The 22,486-nt window shown below is 47.9% G+C and overlaps 1 protein-coding gene across 1 annotated transcript in view; it reads left to right on the forward strand.

The window, feature by feature from the left end:
- LOC122941661 (gastrula zinc finger protein XlCGF57.1-like) overlaps positions 1–22,204 on the forward strand; it is a 29,429-nt gene extending 7,225 nt beyond the window's left edge. Inside the window, exon 5 of the mRNA XM_044299069.1 lies at positions 19,731–22,204. Within this exon, the coding sequence (XP_044155004.1) occupies positions 19,731–21,247 (1,517 nt within the window). The 3' untranslated portion in view covers positions 21,248–22,204. The remainder of the gene's footprint in view (positions 1–19,730) is intronic.
- The last annotated feature ends 282 nt before the right edge of the window (positions 22,205–22,486 follow it).

Below are 22,486 nucleotides of genomic sequence, written 5' to 3' on the forward strand. Positions count from 1 at the left end.
GAGAGTAACAGAAAAAAGGGGGTTGGGTGGGAGGGAGAACTTCGTACGTCGTACGCATGTGGGAGGGCGCCGGCCGCTGATGTAGGCAGCCAAGCCCCTCCCACAAATACAGGCCAATGAATCGGCCTTACACTTGTGGTCGTGGCCACCAGGTACGTACCTGACCCTACCTGGGGAACCTAACCCTAGGCGGTCAGAGTTGTGCCGCAACCGCGTCGTGGAGGGACGCCTGAAAGAGGGCAAGAGACATACTGATAGGCAAAGTACTTTATTGCGACGTAATTACAAAGCCAGGTTCTGAAAAGCTGTTGACATTTCAGTATCGGGGTGAGGTATGTAACGGGTGAAACATGCCGAGTGCCAACGCCCTAATTTCTGAATAACGTCTGCTGGTACTTGATTCTTGGATGCTGCAGACGCAGCGCCTATGCGGAACGAATGTCCTGAAATAGTGGAGGGGTCACCACCCAGGCTGGCCACCAGTGACCTGACGTGGGATACGAACTGATGGGTGGTGAGTGGAACCACCCCGAAGGGTAACAGTGGACTGTTAGGCCCAGACCCCGACAAGGCGGACCGTAGCTGACGGAGCACCGTGACGGAGCACCATTGGTGTGACGTGGGATAGAAGGACACCGGGACAGGGGGGCCCACCTGGGAGGTCTTAGACGTCCTGAGCAGTAACGTGAACCCCTCGGTGTTCTGGACCAGCTGGCTGACCGTGAGGAACTTGCTACTGCCGGAAGAACAAGTGAACTCCCCAGGCCTCAGAAAGCCGTAAAAGGCTAAATAGATGGCAGATTTGAGTACCAAGCTGGGCAAAACCCCGAAAGGATTACTGTCCAGGACGTCGGATAGATTGCGAAAAAGGGGCCCGGTGACCGCTTGCCTACGCCCTTGGCCTTGAGGTCCGCATTTGCTTAAGCCCTTGAGTGCTGCTTTAACAGCATGCATGGCGAACACTGATGGTCGTTCGGGATGACTAACGGAGAGGAAATGTTGTACACCCGCTAGGTACGACCTCACCGTACTGTGGGAGAGCTTGTGCACTGAGTGGCAGTAGCCAATGAACGCCAGGATGTGATCTGGAAAACTGGATTCCCCCTGAGGACATTCCCCTTGGAACCTGCAGAACATCTTCCACCCGGTGTGGTATGCTCGGGTCGTGTTGGGCGAGAGAGAATTGCGAATCAGAGCGTGGGCCGTCTCAAGGTGGTCGGTTACGCTAACATTAAGGACTCGTGAGGAGGAACGGTGGCGCCTGTCGCATCTGCCTCTGGCATGATCTGAAAGAAACGGGAAAAGTTAGCCCTGGATAAGGCGTCGGCAGCCAAGTTTCGCTCACCTGGCACGTGCGCGCTATAAACGTGGAAATGGTGGTGTAGGGAGAGCTGTACTAACCGCCTAAGGAAACACATGACGTGGCTTGACTTTGATGACCCACTGTTTATGATGTCTACCACGGCTGCGTTGTCCGTCACAAACAGAACGGACTGGTTCGCCCAAAGACTGCCCCATATGTGAGCAGCTACCACAATGGGGTACAGCTCGAACAGTGCCGAGGTTTGGAGGAACCCTGGGATTAGTACCGCCTCGGCAGGCCATCTGTCTGCAACCCAGTGAGTGCCAAATATAGCGGCAAACCCTGTGCCGGCCGCCGCGTCTGAAAAGACTAAGGGGGACTGGCACGACAGCTCGGGAACGAATAGGGACACCCCGTTCCACTGGTCCAGGAAATGGTCCCACATACGGAGATCCGCTAAGGCCTGACTGTCCAGACGCACTGGGCTGTCCTGTTCTGGGGCGGTGCTTAAGAGCGCCAGCAGGCGGGATATGAACGTTCTGCCCTGCGGAATGATACGCATGGCAAAATTTAACATACCCAGTAGCGACTGAAGATCAGTCTTAGTGACCACCGATGTGACTGAAAACCTGTGGATCACTTCTCTGACTCTCGTTAGCTTGTCCGCAGGTAACCTGGATAACATGCGTTGGGAGTCCAACTCGATGCCCAGAAAGGTGATCACGGTGGACGGGCCCTCTACTTTCTTGGAAGAAACTGGTACCCCCAACTGGGAAAAACACCTTAGCAGCTTCCCCAGCCCCAGAGGAGCAGCCCCTGGCCTCTCAATCAGTAGGAAGTCGTCTAGGTAATGGATGACGAATTCACAGCGAAACTTGTACCAGAACCCAGTGGAGGGCTTGGGCCAGCTGATCGAAGAGCCAGGGGCTGCTCTTGGAACCGAAGGTGAGTTTTGTGGCAAAGTAATACAGGCCTCTCCACCTGATACCGTGCCATTTCCAGAGTGCTGGCATAATGGGGAGCAATTTAAAGGCGTCCGATATATCTGCTTTGGACAATACGGACCCGGGACCTGTCTGCATGATGATGGCGATGGCCTGGTCTATAGAAGAATACCTCATACCAACTTCTTCCGAAGGAATGAGGGAGTTGAGGCTGGGAACCTGGGAGCCATGTGGGGCAGACAAGTCAATGATGAGTCTCTCCTTCTTACTGAACTTGCCTGTGACGACCCCTACGGGACTGACTCTCCACCGTTGAAATGGGGGTACTTCGAAAGGACCAATTAAGAACCCTTTGACTAACTCGGACTCTATGAGTGTGTCTACTGAGCCAGGATTCCTTTCGGCTGACTGAAGGTTCCTACACTCATGTGTGACCTCTGGGGTCGTGATTAACCCCGTGTGGAAACCTTCATGGAACCCTGACACCAGGAACTGCACAAACCCTGGATTGTGATGACCTTGCAACAGTACTTGTAGACGACTAGTATTGACCACGCTCATGTAATTCTTCACCGATTTTAATGAGCAAGCTACTCGGGGGTGGGCCCTGAAGCAGTTGGTACAGATATGCAACAAACGGCATTGCCCGAAATTACAAGACGCGTAATTAAAATTGTTGCATATCTGGGCCCTACCTAACTGGACAATGGGTCGTCCTAGTTTGTCTACCGAATTGGGGGGTCTGAAGATGTCGAGTGGTCCCGCTGAAGAGCCGGAGGGGTATGATGTCGTGCTGACAGCCGACTTATGGCACCACTCTACTGAGTGGAAGATAGACTGACAGGCCGAACAGGAGGGAGCTTTCAGGCCTGCAAAGTGTCTGCAGAACAACTCTGTGTCCAAGACGGACCAGTCTGTGACATGTTGAAACTGGGACAGGGCTGCAGCTGCTTTGGCTGAGAACGAACAGTGGTAATCATAGAACGCGTTCCCACCATACCTATGACCCAACTCTGTGACCCGAAAGAGGTACAGGTCTAGCTCCTCCCTCCTGTCCGGCCTGGCAGTACAGATGACGTCCCTGAAAAGGCTGAAAGCCATGACGAACTCTGGAATGTTCAATTTGCGATTGAGCCGGTGGTCGCGGCTTCTCAGCACCACCGAGACTTCCCCGCAAGCTATGACCTTGTTGTCGGAAAGGTCCCTGGAGGCTATTAGTAGCGAAGCGAGATTGACATCCCTACCCTCTAGGATGTCCTTTCTGATGTTGATGGGGACAAAGTGAGACGGAGTCACGTTGGGGACTGGCTGGGCAGTGCGAATATCTGCTGCAGCAGAGGTGGAGGCGACCGGAGGCTCGGGGGAAGAAACCGACACTGCCGAGTTGTGAGCCTCGACTGACTCGAGTCTAGCCTGTATGGACGTGACGGCCGAAGTCAAATTGTTCAGCATGAGGTGTAATTGGGCCAGCGATGTTTGTATCGTGGCTGCGGGGGGATCACCGCTGCTGGGCACCAGGGAGTCTTTCCATAGCCGGTATAGCTCCGCTTTTCTGGCAGATGCCGGGAAAGGAACGCCCCGCCTCGTCAGCTCCGCCATCAGCTTGGGGATAGTCCAAGCACGCAGGTATAACGTACTGCCCCCTTCGGACGTCCCTGCAGCGTTTTCATCCACTGATGCTTCCATGATATCAGACGCGTGCGACATCACAGCTGTGGAGACAATAATGCAAGGTGACCGGCTACCCTGGGCGACCACCAGTGTCCGTGAAGCTGTTTGACAACGTAGTAGAAAGGTGCACTGTCCCTGTGAAGCACACACACTAACCCCAGACAGCCGTGAAAGAGTGGCCAGGAACCGCCACCCGAAAGTACACGCCAGGACCTGACTTACTTACTAACTGAGGAACTCTGCGTTCTGAACCCCACGGATGTTTTTAAATGGAAAAGGAAACCTGGACGTAAAACAGTGCATGAGACCACTCCCTTGCTAGCGATCAATACCTCCCGTCCACTGATGTGAACCCCCACTACCTTGTTCGTGAGAAACTCGGGTGAAATCCTAGACTGACTTCTCTTGTGTGTATTTTTTATTTTTTTTTCTGACCTGGGAAACAAGCAGCACAAAGAAACCAGTCAATGCACGAGGTACAACTGATGGAGCACGAGCTGTGAGCTGTGGATTTGATCAACGGATGGGGGTGGCATTGATTGATGTTTTCCACCCCCCGACTCTGTCTGTCGTTTGTGGTGAACCCCTACCTACCTAAGCAGCACGGCGGCCCGTGCCAGACTTTAAGTGTGTGCGAGGCGCTGGCCATTGCATCCCCCACCGTGCTCCACTGCGCCGCGTGGGAAGCGCGGAGCTCCCTGACACCGAGGACCAAGCGGGGGGATACTTATGAGCAACGGCTCGCGCCTCACGCAACACGATTTTTGTGCCACGTGGAGAGTTAACGTGTGTCCCTGGCAGGGTGCGCAGTGCGGGGGCCCCCTCCGTTCGAGGGCTGGCCCACCCGCCGGCTGAGCACACCTGCCGCGTGGGGAGCTGCGCAGCCCTCAGGCATGAACCGGCGCAGGGAGGACCCCCGGTGGTGAGGGCCTATCCCTGCCGATGATGGAATGCCGCGTGGGGGGCCTCACCGGTCCCTGGTGGAGTGCCCAGTGCGAGGGTGCCCTCCTGCCGTCTGTGGGCCGACCCTCCGCCGGCTGAGCGCCTCCACTGCGTGGGGAACCGGTGTAGCCCCCTGGCATAATTTGGAACAGGGGGAAGCTTAACATAACACCGTCTTCCCCCCTATTCCAATTAACCTCGTGCCACGTGGGAGGCCCACCGCTCCCTGGTGGAGTGCCCAGTGCGGTGGTGCCCCCCAATTTCGGAGGGGCCGACCCACCGTCGGCTGGGCAAATCCACCGCGTGGGGACACGGTGGTGCCCCCTGGCTTGGACAGAGACGGGGGGGGCGTGTGTGGCCTTGCCCCACCCCGATTGTGACAAGGAGGGTCGCATGGAGCCGCCCCGATCCCCGGCATAGTGCAATGGCAGGGGCGCCTCCCCCTAACTGGGGGGCCAGCCCGCCGCTGAGGGGCACGCCCACCACGTGGGGGAGCGGGGCAGCACCGGCAGACATAGAGCGTGGGAAGCACCTGAAGAGGTGGGCGAGGGGCGGCCTCCTGGCCGTGGGCCCCACCGGTGAGCAACCGCCATGCCCGAGCTGAAACGGCGGAGGAGGGGAGCGCAGTCTCCTGTTTGGCTCCACCACCTCCATCGGACGAACGTGAGCGGGAACGGGGGCATGTGAAGTGGTCCGGAGCGCGGGACCCGCTTACCAACAGGGCCGACCGCACCACCGGACATCGACTTACCTGGCCTGTTCAGCAGGACTGTCAGGTACAACGCACGCTCCGGAACACTGGAACTTCGTACGTCATACGGATGTGGGAGGGCGCCGGCCGCTGATGTAGACAGCCAAGCCCCTCCCACAAATACAGGCCAATGAATCGGCCTTACACTAATCTACAGCATAAACTGACATGAGGTGTGGATATAAAATCTACAACTTGTCAATTTGTGGTCAGTCCACTATGAATTAGATTCTTTATAATGCATTGGGTGAAATCCATGTTCTGTGTGCAGTGGAGAATCTGCAGCGTACCATGTAGAATTTGGTGTGGAAATGTTGAGGATTTACTGTGGATTTCACCCCCAACATTTCAAGGTGAAATCCACAGCAGATATGCTCTACATAATTTGACATTCTGCGGATTTAAAATCTGGATGTCAGGTCAGATTCCATAGCTTTCCACCGAGTGCCTATTTCTTCATCGTCTGTTGTTAGCGAAAGACTTATATAAAGTTCCTGTGTGCTAACAGAATACAGAACGTGGAGACATATACACAAATAAGAGGAGGAGGATGGAAGCTCAGAGCCATGACTGTCCGGATTGGTAGTCACCAGGTTCTAGAAGAAAGAGACCTAGATAATAGATCATCATTAACACATAACAATTTTAACGGCAAGCATCAAAAACACGTTTTCCCCAGAGCCTCCCTAACGGCACTGACAGGAGGGTATCCCTGCCCCCTGGACAGGAAACAACACTGGAGCTACATATTAAAAAGGCCTCCTTTCCTTACCTAAGCCAGTATTATTTCCTGTCCACAGACAGCGCAGATGCTCCTGCCAGTACGGTGAAGATTTCGCATGACCTTGCTGTTTCCCCTGCATGGGAGGGTCGCTGCAGAGATCGGGGGCTCTGGGGATGCGGTGGCTCCCTTCTCCAATCTTAGGCATAAGCACTTCATTGGAAGGCAGCACCAGGCTTCTTACCCATTCTTCAGCGTTTTGGATCCAACGCGACGAGCGTCCATGCAGGCGGGGCCTTCTCCAGGGCAGGAGAAGGTCCGAGAGTAGAGGTGACGTCAGAAAGTAGCAGCGTAGCATGCGTCGTGACCATCGCCGTGTCCAGGGCACTCTGGGGGCCAGAATTTTTAATATTCTAAGCACTACCAGGAGGATAGTGAGTTTTCCTGCTCCAACATGTCTGCTTCTTAAGAGGATGTGGCCCGCAACCCTGTGGATCCTGGTTCGAGCGCCCTCAGCCCGGTAAACCTCCTCTCCTGTATAACTGTGTAGATAACATTTGGGATGTAGGAGCTCTCCTCTCTTTTACAAGTACACTGATGGGCGTCTGGTGGTGGAGGTTACTAGAGATAAAAATTACTAGCCCCTTTTTTTTAAATCAGATATTTTTAGGGCAGATAAACCTCCACTACCAGGAGACAGGATGGGGACTCAGGACGCAAGAAGTGTGCTATATACAGAAAGTCCTTTGTCTCCAAATCAAAAAAATCACTATGTGCAAAATGCACAGAGAAGATGGTATGTGAGTATCTGAAGAATCTCCCTCCTTTCTGAGCTCCATGAGGGATATAATTACAGAGGGACGTAAATGCGGCGGTGGAATCAAGGCTACCTCCCTTATCTCCACAAGCTTCCACTTCTCAGAAATCCCAGAGTTCCACAATCTGGATGTAAGACTGTTGCCTACTATGTTATCTAGAGAGAACAAAGCAGTTCAGACAGTCGGACCACCTCTTTATCCTGTTCCAGGATCCAAATAAGGGTCTAGCATCCAGGAAGCATGCAATCGCTCGGTGGATAAGAGACGCTATATCTCTTTGTTATACCAACAGGAATCTTGTTTCCCCAGCAGAACTCAAGGCCCACGCGACCCAGGCAATGTCAGCCTCCTGGGCAGAAAACGCTGCTATATCAATTGAACAGATCTGCAAAGCGGCTGCCTGGGCTAATCCTATGACCGTTTTTAAGCACTACAGGCGGGATGTGACCCATAATCAGTGTGATGGATTCCACCCCTCGTGCTTACTTGACGTCAACTACGTTGAGCTCACGAGACGCGGTATGGTCCCTGGTTACCAAGACGTGACGTTACGCCCTCCTGCAGGAGCATGCTGAGAGAGCCTTTTCACTGCCACAGTAAAACAGCGCTTTCTCAGCCCGGGTAATCTGCCACCAGCTTCTTGTTTGATATAAGCCCGTCCGCTAACGGGATTATATAGGGTAAGAAACCAACCTACGGTAGCTTTTAACTAGGTCGAAACACGGACGTGGAGATTCGTGATCGAGATACAAGACAGCGCAAGATTAAATTATATATTTAATCGCCTTAAGGGCACACTAGATGACACACTATACACAAAGAATATATACAGTGGTCTGAGGTTACAAATACAGGTAATATGGTACAAACAGGATTACACAGAGTTCAAGTCAGTTACCGGGTAGATGAATGTTCCTTTGGGTTATGGTTAGTCCTTTTGCTGTATTCACATGGAGGGCAGTGATGTCAGCTGGTTGCCGGTCCCTCTAAACACATGGCACGATGTGACCCTTCTTCAGAAAAAAAAAAGAGACGCCCGCTTGCTGGCACAAGCCTTTTAAACTGTAGCCGGCCCCTTCTCTGGGAAGGGTCCACTCCTCCTCTTCTCGACTGGCATTAAATGTCCCACAGAACACTTTAGGGTTCATAGCTTCAGACCAGAACGTCACAGGGGGATGCTTCCAGGACCAACAGATCCGCCTGGGTTTCGGCTACAAGTAGAGTCCAAACATGGTACCGTTATTTGGTTTCTGTGGGGAGATATGTATATCTCCCTTTCCTGGCATCCCACCACCAAACTAAGACCATGGGCATGTTCATCGTGGCCACCGGGACACAAATATGTATCCGGTTTGCGCCTTATAAATCGCCGGTTCCAGGCTGTCTGCTAGGTTTGATTGAACTGGGAAATGGCTTTGACCCCCTGCAGGATCCATGCTGTCTGAATGGGGTTAGAAATTGCAAACAAAGGTAGCCTGCAAGAAGTTCCCTGCCATATGGCTGGGGCTTTGAAGCAGGGCCCTCCTGTGGTGTTCACTACCTCTGCTATCTTTCAGCAAATGGTGGGTGTGGGGACATAAAATAATAATCCATATTACTCACAATTAGGACTTGTCCTTTGGGCATAGAACTCTTTCTGCAGTAGTCCCTCCCTAAAATATGTTCTTCTCTGTTAATCCTCCTTTCAGTGCCATTGGGGAGGCTAATGGAAAATCCAATTACCAATAAGAGTAATTTTTTTTTTAAACATTCTCTTTTTATTGTAATAATCATCAATAAAAGCATAATATCACATATACTTTTTGAGTATTTGGGAAAAAGACATGACCAGTGCAACTGGCCTAAATAGCAGAACATTGCAAGTCACAAGTATAACCTCTATCAAAAGACAACAAGTGGTTTACAAACCTAACTTATCATGCATTGTGATATTGCAAGTTTTATACACCAGATCTCCCCCTTTGTAGCACAAAAAATAAGCCACAGACCAAAAATCGGACAAAAACAGAAAACATAATCTTAGAACAAAACTTAAGAGTCTAGTTGGTTCACTCCCTTACCCTGGTCTGAAATCTGTATACTAAGTAGTGTATGTTTTAAACCTATTTATCTTCCACTTGAATTTGGTAGCTTAATAATGAGACACAAGTTAAGCTAGAGACCTATCCTTGCTCTCTGGCCTGTTCCCTTCAGGGTTGATAGGTACCCCTATTCCTCAATCACCTTTCCAGATGGAGGGATCTCAGGATCTCATGTTCCTGTTGAGTTTCTATGTGCGACAGCCAAGGTTGCCAAATTTCCAGAAAACTTTGTCTGTTATGAGACTCCCAACTTGCTAATTCCTCCATTCTGCAGAGGTGATACATTTTCTCATACCACATGGAAATACTAGGCGGTTCTGTAGTTCTCCACAACGCTGGAACCAGTAACTTGGCAGCCGTTATCATATGTGTCTGAAGATTATTTTTATGAGGAGTAAATTTGCCCTCGGGTTTCCATAACAGTACTAGGGGGGCAGTAAGTGACAAGTTTCCTATACAGATCTTATTCATAATACACTCCACAGAATCCCAGAACTGTCTAATTTTATGACAATGCCACCATATGTGGGAGATGCTACCCACCTCCTCCATACATCTCCACCACTCACTTGAGTTAATTAAGTTGATTTTTTGGAGGGATTCAGGTGTACGATACCATCTGGTTAAGGTTTTGAGTGAATTCTCCTGCACTCTGACACACCTGGAGAACCCATGTGAGTGAGACAAAATAAAGGCTCTACTAGGTTCATCAAGAATTATCTCTAGTTCCCTCTCCCAATCTTTAATGTAAGTGGGCGGGTTATCCCCTCTTTTTTCCAGAATCTGTCTGTATATTAAAGATAAAGTTTTAATTGGCAATTTTGGCAATAAGACCATGTTCTCTAACCAAGATGGATCTACCCTCGAGTGGTGTTTAGATACCTTAAACTTCTTACACGTGACTTCAAAGTCCCATTTTTGTATATCTGAACCTACTCTCGGTGATTCACCTCTGAGAGATTCATAGATATCAGTGGAGAGAGGCAGCTTTAAAAGGTCCCCCACTCTGAGCTCCGATACAGAATCCCATACTGGATTGGTCTCTATAACTCTATCTGAAAGGACATAAGGGAGTATATTAAGGGTGGTAATAGGGAATAGACATCCTTTGCTAAGATTTAATGCTGACGACCTCTGACATTCTTTAATAGTGCTTTTAGTTATAACACTTATAAGTTCCAGAGAGCTTAAAGTTAGAGGTTTGTGCCATAGCAAGTACGAACTTCTTTTACCTAATACTTCTCTTTCAAAGTGTACATGAAGGGGAGTATCTCCAGATCTAGTTAAAGTTAACCATCTCTCTAGATCAGTGGTGAACAACCTGCGGCCCGGGTGCCACATGCGGCCCTTCATACCATTATGTGCGGCCCCCAACCATCTGGTAACAGACATGTATGCCTATGTCTTGTGGCTGCTCACATGTATTTTTCATGTATTTCTCCCATTAGATGGGAGTCCTAGAAGTGTAACTAGACATTAATGGTATATAATGTGTGTTCAATATGCCATAAGTACAATATTTCAGTTGTTAATACACCTTTGAATTGTAATTGCGGCCCTCGTCATTGGTTCAGTCTGGCAATGTGGCCCCCAACCAGGAAACGTTGTGCACCCCTGCTCTAGATGAATAGCCTGGACATAGGCAGAAATATCTGGTAAAAAGATTCCCCCATGTCTCTTCTTCCGTATAAGTAGGGAGTAAGGTAATCTGGCTTTTTTGTTATCCCATAAAAATTTCCCCATAATAGATCTCAATCTATTCAGGAATGATCTGGGTATTGCTATTGGAAGGGAACGAAGCATATATAGTATTTGGGGGAGGATGCATGAGGTTAATACGTTTTCCGCCCTAACCATGAAACCCTCGGTGACAAGGATTTATTCAGGAACGTTTGAACTTTTGTTAATAAATAAAGGAGAGTAGTTGAGCTGGAACAGCTGGGTAGGGTTGGCTGGTATGATAACTCCCAAGTATTTAATTGCTGTGGAGGGCCACTTAAAAGGGGACATACCTCTTATCTTTTTCAATTGGGAAGGGGTTAGAGAAACTCCAATGGCTTCAGACTTTTCCATGTTAATTTTAAAATTGGAAATCTCTCCAAAAGCTTTAAAGGTGTCTAATATTTGCTTCATTGCTTCAATAGGGTTGGTGACCATTAGTAGCAAATCGTCAGCAAATGCTGCCATTTTCTGTGTGTCACCTCTAAGTTTAATTCCTCTAATACTAGGGTCCTGCCTGAACTTTAGCAGAAGCGTTTCTAGGACTAATATAAATAAAGATGGGAAGAGGGGACACCCCTGCCTAGTGCCATTCTTAATAATGAAGGGATCAGACAATGTACCGTTCACTAAAATACGAGCTGTGGGAGCTGAGTACAGGGAGAAGATCGCTCTGACAAATGTATCAGGGAAGCCAAACGCCAATAAAGTACTGCGCATGAAAGGCCAGCTAACCCTATCAAATGCCTTTTTGGCATCTGTCCCTAGTAATATTAAAGGGATGTTTTTCTTCTTAGCGTAGCAAATCGCGTTTACCACTCGACTAACGTTATGCCTGCCTTCTCCGCCGGGCACAAACCCCACTTGCTCCTCCCCCACCAACCCAGGCAGCAGACCTGCTATACGATGACTTAGCAATTTAGCCCACCATTTTAAATCTGTGTTAAGGAGCGAGATTGGGCGATAGCTACCACACGCTTCAGGATCTTTCCCTTCCTTGGGAATGATAGTGATAGTCGCCTCCTGGGCCTGCGGAGGGAGAACCGAGCCACCGAGGAGGGAGTTGCACAGCTTAGTGAAATGTGGAATCTGTATTTCCGCAAATTTCTTATAATACACTATAGGGAAACCGTCTGGCCCTGGGCTTTTCCCAGATGGTATACTATGGAGAACCTTAGCAACTTCCTCCTCAGTGAACGGTTTTAGTAGATCTGTCCTGTCTCCGGCAGACAAGGCAGGCATATCAATAGATTTCAGGAAGTCATCTATGTTGTTTTGCAATGATGTATTATCTCTGATTTCGGGCCCCCCTTCTCCTTCCAGGTTATATAGTGAGGTATAGAACCTACAGAATTCTTTCGCTATAGCTGGGGTAGCAGTTAACCTGTGCCCTTCTTTAGATTTAACTACTTGAATAAAGGACTTATTCCTCTGGGTCCTTAAAAGGTTCGACATCAATTTAGAGCCCTTATCGCCATGCGAATAGTATTTAAAACGCAGAGCTTGAAGTATTTTAGCTGATTTAATGTTCAGCTTGTCCTTTAGCTGAGACCTTAGGGATTTTAGTTGAATTAAAACCTCATCTGTCCGAGACTTTTTATGTAGTTTTTCCAGAGTGAATATTTGCAAGAGCAGGGAATTTATTATCTGTGTTCTTTGTCTTTTAACTTTGGAACCGATGCTAATAAATTCCCCCCTTACCACAGCCTTGTGGGCCTCCCACAGTATTGGGCATGACATCTGAGGGGTTTCATTTAAGCTAAAATAGTCTAACAATACCTTCTTAACCCTATCTTTATGATCATTCTCCTCCATAAGGGTTGAATTGAGCCTCCATGACCAGGACCCTCAGGCATGCCTTTCAACAATAACTTCAAACTCACCGGGGCATGATCTGATATCGTGATCGACCCTATGGAAGCTTCCTTAACCATGGGAATAACATTGTTAGATAAAAATATATAATCTATGCACTGGTAAGAGCCATGAACTTTAGAGAAAAAGGTAAAATCCTTCACCTCAGGGTGAATCAATCTCCACACATCAGATAGACCCATATCTGCCAGAGCTATCTGAAATCTACGCTTCTGTCTACCCGATAACTGTGGCGTGGCAGATGTGGAGTCCATCCCATGATCCAGTGCAAGATTGAAATCCCCTCCTAGTACCAAAATCCCTTCAGTGAATATTTTCAAAGAATCCAAAACCTGTATAAACCATTTAATTTACCCTTGTTTGGGGCGTATATGGCCGCGAAGGTGACCATTGAGTTTAAGACTTTCCCCTTAATAAATAAGAACCTGCCGTTGGGGTCGATTAATTTCGCTGTTAACTGAAATGGGATATTCTTACTAAAACCAATAGAGACACCCCTAGATGCCGAGGAGTGGGTGGCGTGGTGCCAATCTGGGAAATGTTTACTGGACATATTGGGGACATGAGCATGTCTGTAATGTGTTTCTTGTAAAAACACAATATCAGGGTTTTCCTTCCTAAGTGTGTGGTAAACTTGGCTACGTTTCTGTGGAATGTTCATTCCATTCACATTAAGTGAATAAAGTGTAATATGCGTCATATCAAGAAGTACTTAGTATCCAGACCAACCTTCCAATTGATAGCAGTGAATCTAGTGGCTCGACTCAAAAATGTAAAATAATAAGACATTAAAACATATAAAACACATATAAACAGGGTGAGAGGACTTCCTAGTCCTATAGGCGCTGTACAGCGCAAAAGTGTAATTACATTTTGAGAATAAGAGATTGGGGGAGGGGACATAGGTAAAGACTTCTAGAAAAATCTAGATGAACCACTCACCCGACCTCTTATATAATAGCAGTAAAACTGACCGATTAACTTCAGCTTTTTAAGAGTCCAGAACTCGTGCAAAATGTATGGATCAAGAAATTGCTGTCCCACGGCCCAATGCCTATGGTGGTATTAAAATGGCTAAACCTCTCTCTCAGTACCAGGCATATCAAATTGAACATTTGAATAGATTGCTAGTAATAGCTGAACCCGAACAATTCTCAACAGTGACAACTTTAAATATCTATTACTAAAGAGCACCCTCATAGTAAGTAGACAAACAAAGGCTCTCTCTGGGGCAAATGACCGCCATGAGGGAAGCAAAACCTCAACCTCCAACATCAGAAGACAGCAACTCAGTCCCCTGTCCCTCAGCGATTTCTTCTACGGATGCTTGTGCTTAGGCGTATCGCGCCAGGGTAACGGACCAGAAAGCTTAGGCAACTTCCCATATTAGCCGAAGGGAGCCATGAAGGGATATCCAGGGGAGAAATCTCTAGGGCCTCCCATATCTTGGGAAGTTCGTCAGGATGACGTATTACAATTTGTCGGCCGTTAATAGTGGTACTCAAACCAAATGGAAAAAGCACCTCATGGGCAGCTTCCTCTCCCTTAATTCGGCCGTGAGGGGTTTCAGTGCCTTTCTTTTCGCTAGAGTGCTTGCTGCCAGATCCTGAAAGAACAGGATTTTGTTCCCCTCAAAGGCGACCTCTCCACTTTCTCTTGCCGCTTTGAGCACTGCAGCTGTATCTAGGTAGTTCAGGAGGGCACAAATGATATCTCTGGGCGGTTCACTTGCAGCAGGCTGGGGCCTAAGCGCTCTATGCGCCCTTTCGATGATGATGTTTTCAGCCCGCTCTGCTCCCACAAGTATGGCAAATATCTGCTTAACACTGTCCAGTAATGCTTCTGCCGCCACCGATTCAGGGACACCTCTTATCCTCACATTTTTCCTTCTCCCCCTATTCTCTTGATCTTCTAAGTGGAGGTATATACTGTCCACTTGGGAGCCTAGTGATCTCACATGGCTTTGCAAGCCCTTGCTATGTTGTACCACAGCAGCTTGAAATTCCTCCAGTGCTTCCACTCTCTGCCCCACATGAGTTACCTCCGTTCTGATGACCGCCAGCTCCGACAACACTCGAGATAAGGCTTGAGCTAGAGACTGCTGTAGAGAATGCTGCAGAAAGGCTCTGGTGATCGGAGCAGGATCTGGTTCGTCAGGCAGTTCTGAAGGAGCGCAGGAGCTTGCATCATCAGAGTCTATATCCAGGGCTGCAGCGTTGTCCTCAGCCGCCGCCATCTTCCCCCTGACTGCCGGAGACGCCGTCTTCTTGTAACGGTATTTTTCCAGATCTCCGTGTGATTTCTTTGCTTTTGTCACCTGGGAGACCTCTCCACCTCTCTCCTTGTTGAGTTTGCCCATATTTCGATCGGTCAGGGCTGTAAAGAAGCTTTAGATCGGGTGGTATGGTGAGGCGCTCAGAGCTCACACGTCTTCCACAATGCTCAGTTGGCTCCGCCCCCCACCAATAAGAGTAATTAACCCTTTCTCATCCGTTTCATTTTGGGACACAGGCTTGACCTTCGGTACAGCTGTTGCCGCTAGGAGGCTGACACTAAGCACGAATGTGTGAGCTCCTCCGCTTCAGCTATACCCTTTCTACAGGGACTAAGCTAAATCAGTTTTACCTTAGTGTCTGTAGGAGGCGGACCTCCCTGCGTTGCAGATCTGCTGACTTTTTGTTTTCTCTTTTTTTCCTTTTTTTCTAGCGGGAGTTTCAGGTAGTCCTAAAAGCTGCCTGCACTCCCACCCAGGAAAAGGGAGACCAGGCGATCCCCCAAGCCCTCTGCTCCTTCTGATTCTCCAGAAGCAAAGGAGGACCAGAGGTTCCTAAAAGGCACTGTATCCCGCCAGCGTTCAGATCATCACAGTCATACACTGCAAGTCTCCCCTGTTCTGGTGTAGCGTCCCTCCCCAAGGGGCAGCACGCTGAAGGTGGTGATCTGGCTGGAGCCAGGGCGGCAGAAGACGCCGAACAGGTGAGTATAAGAAAAAAAAAAAGATAGAAATTGCCCCCAAGTGCTCGCCTCCTTCAAGCACCCTCACCCATTTCAGGTTACCTGGTCCCCATAAAGCTGGGCCCCTCCAGGAGAGAGACGAGGGGCAGCAGGGCTTGGTGCGCAGTGTTCGTTTTCTTTTATTGGCCGGCGGGACCGGGGCCCCGGCTTCTTTGTGGCCTTCTCCCATTTGGTGACCCCGCATTCTGCGAGCAAGGGGGGCAGATGCGGAGGCTAGTGGGCTGGAGTCTTTTTGGGAGCAGGGCAAGTGTCTTCCCCGCTTTGACGCCAGCAGCTGGTAAGAATCTGATGTTTGTTGCTGTCCCCGCCCACTTCCAGTTTTTAAAGGCACCTGCGGAGGGACGCTGACAGGCTCCTCTGGACATGCTGTGTGGAGGGACCCCTACAGGGTTTTATGGGCAGATAATTTGTGCCAGGGTCTTAAATCGGGAGTTCCTTCTGGGGAACTGGCCGATGTGGCCCTGCAGCGCTCTCATGCCAGTGCGTATATTTGGGAGGCCTCTTTAGACGAGGACAGGCTTGTGGCTCGTTCGTTAGTCCTGTTGGTGGCTATTCGCCTTACCCTATGGCTTTTCTGCTGGGCGGCAGATAATACTTCAAAGCGGACCCTGACGGCCCTCCCCTTTACCAGCAGCAGACTGTTTGGTAAGCACCTGAATGAGATCATTTCGGACGCTACGGGTGGTAAGAGCACTCCTTTACCAGAGAACAGGGTGCGGTTTAATATGTCAAAAAAGCAGAAGCCTTTTTTTCGCCCCTTTCAGAGTTTTTCCAGCCCTAAGAGGTCGGCCGACAAGTCGTTCCCGGATCAGAAGCGCAAGCCTTCCTTCATAGCTTCGCCCTTCCTGGAGTCCACATCAACAGGGCTCAAAGTCCTATAACCCCAAGTCCTCCGCTGTATGACGAACTGCTTCCGGCGCTTTCCGAACGGGTGGCCGGCCGGCTTAATTTATTTTGGCATGTTTTGCTGGCTCACGTCTCGAATGCGTAGGTAGGAGATGTGATTGCAGAGGGCTACAAACTGGCATTCAAGTCTCCCCTCTGTCCCGATTTGTATTTTTTGTTTGTCGCCTCCGACCTCTCACTCAGCCGCAGATTCCTTTTTTCAGGCAATTCGCAGACTCTTGCGGCAGGGAGTGATTGTTCCAGTTCCTGCGCAAGACCGTTTTCGAGGGTTTCACTCTACTCTCTTTGTGATTCCCAAAAAGGAGGGGACAGTCCATCCCGTTCTGGACCTCAACAGCACTCAACTGCTTCCTTCGCATCTGCAGTTTCCTGGATGGCGTCCCTGAGATTGGTCATTGGGTCCATGGAACCGGGGGAGTACCTATCCTCAGTAGACGTCAAGGACGCTTATCTTCGCATGCCCATCTGCGTCAGTCATCAGATTTCTCCGGTTCGCAGTGGGTCCATTTCACTACCAGTTTGTAGCCCTCCCGTTCGGCCCTGGCTACGGGTCCCAGCGCCTTAACGAAGATTCTGGCTTCAGTCATTGCCCTGCTCTATGCCAGGGGGATCGTGGTGATCCCTTACTTAGACGACATCCTGGTAAAGGATCCGTCAATCCGGGTGACAGTGGACAGCCTGCGCATAGTCATGGACACGCTGGAAAACTTTGGATGGATCCTGAACACACAGAAGTCCTGTCATTATCTATCGCAGCGGCTGACTTATCTGGGCATGGTGCTCGACACATTTCAGGCCAAGATATTCTTGCGAGCCATTCTGTCCAGCTAGGACCATTCCCCAGCCTCTCTATATCGGCCCATGCGTCTCTCTGCTCTGATTCACTGGGCCCTCAGATGGAGGCTGGCCTCCGATGTTGACGTCGCACCACTCTTTCCTTCCTCTCCAGTGGGTGATTTGTCTCTCTCTGAGGCATTGGACCGACCATCTCAGGAGACATCCGGTTCCGGATCAGTCCGACAACGCCACGGCGGTGGCGTACCTCAATCACCAGGGCGGCACCCGAAGCCCGGCAGCCATGGGGGAGACGGCTCTGATTCTCAGCCGGGTGGAGAGCCATGTTCCAGCACTGTCAGCAGTTCACATCCCCAATGTCGACAAATGGATCGCCGACTTCCTCAGCCGGGAGCGTCTCGATCCTGGCGAGTGGGTTCTTCACCCGCAGGTCTTTCAAACCATCTGCGAGCAGTGGGGTCGGCCGGACGTGGATCTCGAGGCCCTGGAGTGCAACGCGTTGGTGATTCTGTGGAGTCTGTTCACGTTTCCTTACGTGTTCCCGCCTCTGCCTCTCATTCCGCATCTCCTTCGGAAGATCAGGTCCGAAGGACTGCCCGTCATTCTCGTGGCCCCCAAATGGGCATGCCGATTGTGGCATGCGTCTCTGGTCACCTTTCTTGCCAACGAACCCTGGCGTTTTCCTCTTCGGAAGGGCCTCCTGTCACAGGGGCCGATCTTCCACTCGAATTTAGGGTCGCTACATTTAATGACATGGCTTTTGAAGCCGCCGTACTAAAGGCTCGGGGGGTTCTCGGATGCTGTGGTCCAGACCATGATTCGTGCCAGAAAGCCATTATTTTCCTGAATCTACTACCAGGACCAGGAAGTCCTACTATAGTTGGTGCAAGCGGCATCAGCTGTCTCCCGCTCGGTTCTATTTGGAGCGACTATTGCCTTTCCTGCAGTCGGGCATGGACTTGGGGCTGGCTCTCAGCTCCCTTGAAGGGCAAATGTTGGATCTCTCCATTCTTTTTCAGCGGAATTTAGCTTCGATTTCGGGGGTTCAGACTTTTCTGCAGGGGGTGGTGCATGCTGCCGCCCTCTTTCTGTTCTTGCGGAAGCGTACCACCTTAAGGACCGGGCTCCACCCTTCAGGTGGAGTAAGTGTTTATCACCTCAAAAAGGCAAAATTCACTATTCCAGTTCCATTTTTTGTTTATTAGTAATCATATTCCTGCCATAATTCTGAACACCACTTATCTAGCTTTTAATAGTAGCTAGACAAAAACTATCTCCCTCAGGGCCAGCTCTGGTTTTTGGTGGTATCACTTCCCCCACTACATTAAAGATTAGCTCTATTACCCCCTACACTATATGTAGGGGTGGCATCTCAGGAGAACCCCCCTGAACTGTCTTTGTGGGAGTGGAGTCTCAGGAGCAGCCCACCTTCACTGTCTGTAGGAGTGACAACTCAGGAGCACTTGATAAACCCGGTCTCAAGCAGTGTTGAGCGTGGCCTACCAGGGGAATTGATTCTGAGGGTCTTCCCTCCATCTATACAATATTTGTTAAGGGGGTACTCCAGTTATACAGGATAAAGGATAACTATTAGATCATGGGGGTCCTACTGCTGGGAACTCCACTGATCACGAGAATGGGTATATTACCCCCTCAGAGTCCCCCAAAATGAACAGAGCGGCGGGTCAGGCATGCACATGTACAATACATTCACTGCTAGATGCAAAGTCCTTATAATATAGTAGAGAAATATTGATAACGGTAAAAATAAACAAAACTACCATATCAGACATGTAAACTAGTGCCACTGTATACTGCTCATATAATATTGTGATATTTTCCATCCATGTGCTATCTCAGTTTTTGGTGGATAGCAAATGGATTTATTAATTTCTTTGGGTCTGCAAAAAAAAAAAAGAACATGTCCTATTCTTCTCAGCAAAAACAAAGTAGCCATTTCTATTGATGGAAGTGAAAAAATAGCGAATACACACGGAAGATATCTGTGTGGTTTGTGGACCGAAATACGAATATGATGGGAATTGCATAATCCTTAGACAGTGATCTGATTTGTCTCTATTATCACAATCGTTTAAATATTGGATTTTGCTACATGACATGCAATAAATATGCATTTTATATAGAAATGTTATAAATACTATGCTGTCAATTAATTTTATTCTTTTCAGATGACTGTACCAGAATCTCAGATGGGCATGTGACATCTTCAGATTTTAAAACAGAGGATTATGCTATTAAACAAAATACAAGTGAAGAACATGCCATAATCCCAGGTGTACCCTCAGGTCTTCTCAGCAAAGATTCATCATGTGATTCTTTTAAATATTTCCAATCTTCTGATTTATCACCGATTGCAAAGGAACAGAAAAGCCACAAAATGGGTGTTGAACATCAAGCAGAGGAGAAGCCGTTTTCATGTTTGGAATGTGGAAAATGTTTTAAACATAAATCTGCTGTTCTTATACATCAGAGAATTCACACAGGGGAGAAGCCATATTCATGTCCAGAATGTGGGAAATGCTTTACAGATAAATCACATCTTCTTAGACATGAGAGTAGTCACACAGGGGACAAGCCATATTCATGTTCAGAGTGTGGGAAATATTTTAGCCAGAAATCAGATCTTGTTAGACATCAAATAACACACACAGGTGAGAAGCTGTTTTCATGCCCAGAATGTGAGAAATGCTTTACTCGTAAATCATGTCTTGAAAAGCATTTAAAAATTCACACAGGAGAGAAGCCATATTTATGCTCAGAATGTGGAAAATGTTTTACAGATAAGTCGAATCTTGTTATACATAAAAGAAGTCACACAGGAGAGAAACCGTATTCATGTTCAGAGTGTGGAAAATATTTTATCCAGAAATGTGATCTTGTTAGACATCAAGTAACTCACATGAGGGAGAAGCCTTTTTCGTGTTCAGAATGTGGGAAATGTTTTACTCAGAAGTCAAACCTTGTTTGTCATCGAAGAACTCACAGAGGGGAGAAACCATTTTCATGTTCAGAATGTGAAAAATCTTTTACTTGTAAATCAAATCTTCTTAGTCATCATAAGAATCATACAGGGGAGAAGCCATATTCATGTTCAGAATGTGGGAAATGTTTTACAGCTAAGTCACATCTTCTTAGACATGAGAGGAGTCGCACAGGGGAGAAGCCATATTCATGTTCAGAGTGTGGGAAATATTTTAGCCAGAAATCAGATCTCGTTAGACATCAAATAACACATACAGGGAAAAAGCCATTTTCATGTTCAGAATGTGGAAGATGTTTTACAAAAAAATCTGATCTTATTGCACATGAGAGAATTCACACAGGGGAGAAGCTATTTTCCTGCCAAGAATGTGAGAAATGCTTTACTCATAAATCATATCTTAAAAGGCATTTAAAAATTCACACAGGAGAGAAGCCATATTCATGCTCGGAATGTGGGAAATATTTTACAGATAAGTCGTATCTTGTTATACATAAAAGAAGTCACACAGGAGAGAAACCGTATTCATGTACAGAGTGTGGAAAATATTTTATCCAGAAATCTGATCTTGTTAGACATCAAGTAACTCACACGGGGAAGAAGCCTTTTTCGTGTTCAGAATGTGGGAAATGTTTTACTCAGAAGTCCACCCTTGCTTGTCATCGAAGAACTCACACTAGAGAGAAGAGACTTTCTTGTTCATAATGTGGAAAATGTTTCACAGATAAATCATATCTAGTTATACATCAGAGAATTCACACAGGGGAGAAGCCATTTTCATGCTTGTAATGTGGAAAGTGCTTTACAGATAAATCATATCTTGCTACACATCAGAGAATTCACACAGGGGAGAAGCCATATTTATGCTCAGAATGTGGGAAATGTTTTACTGATAAATCTTTTTAAACATCAGAGGAGTCATAAAGGGCAGAAACCATTTTAAGGTAATGTATGTGGAAAGTGTTTTAACCAAAAGCCAGCTCTTATTGCACATCAAAGATAAAATGTCCAGAAGGAAGAAAATGTTTCAGCGACAAATCACATTTTTAAAACTTAGGAAAGTCATCTTTTTTTTTTAGCTATTTTTATTGGTGAATAGTACACAGAAAAAATATAAACATAAAGTAAAGATAAATGTCATTAAAGACAAAGGGAAGGCAATTAACAGCACTACATGATGATTGAGGCTACGTTGACATCACCGGTAACCTGATCTTTCAGACTGCTGCGGCAGAAACAGAGTTCACCAGATCTGGCATTGGCCGATGCTGTTGTTCACCGCCAGACCCCACAGACTATAATGGCATCTGGTGAGGATCTGCTTTAGCTTTAGCCATGGGTGCCAGGTTTCAGGTGGACAAAAAACATTTCATGCAACATTTTTTGCCGGCTGGATCCCATTATAATCTACTGGGTCTGGAGGTGAGCATCAGTATCTAGAAATGCTGGATCCTGAGAACTTCAGCAAGCTGTTCTCTGCTGGATGAGGTTACTGATGATGTGAACATAGCCGAAGAAATGTCTGCAATTATAACTAAACTTCTGTTATCAATAAAACTAATAGACTCCAGATAATGCAGCTGTAGATCCACCATGTACATAGAATATTTCACATTAAGATCTCAAGACTTGTTACTCGTTAATAAACATTTTACTTTTAAACATATCCTTGTGGTTTCTCTACCCTTTAGATTTGAAGATAATATTATAGAACCTATGGATTTAAGCGAGAGCTGATATAACTTGTGAGAGGAGAATTACACTGTGGATCCTAGACTTTGTGGAATTTTCTAGGACATTTTCTGTTTTAGAAACAGATCCATTAATTTGGGCATATTGATATTAACCTTATTTTGCCGTTGAGTCTCCTGTCCATCTCATTATTAGACTTGTCTTGTCTGACAGTCCTTAACCCAGGATCTCTGCACATGAGCATCCCAATGA

The sequence above is a fragment of the Bufo gargarizans genome, chromosome 6 (genome assembly GCF_014858855.1).
Source record: "Bufo gargarizans isolate SCDJY-AF-19 chromosome 6, ASM1485885v1, whole genome shotgun sequence".
Lineage (NCBI taxonomy): Eukaryota > Metazoa > Chordata > Amphibia > Anura > Bufonidae > Bufo > Bufo gargarizans.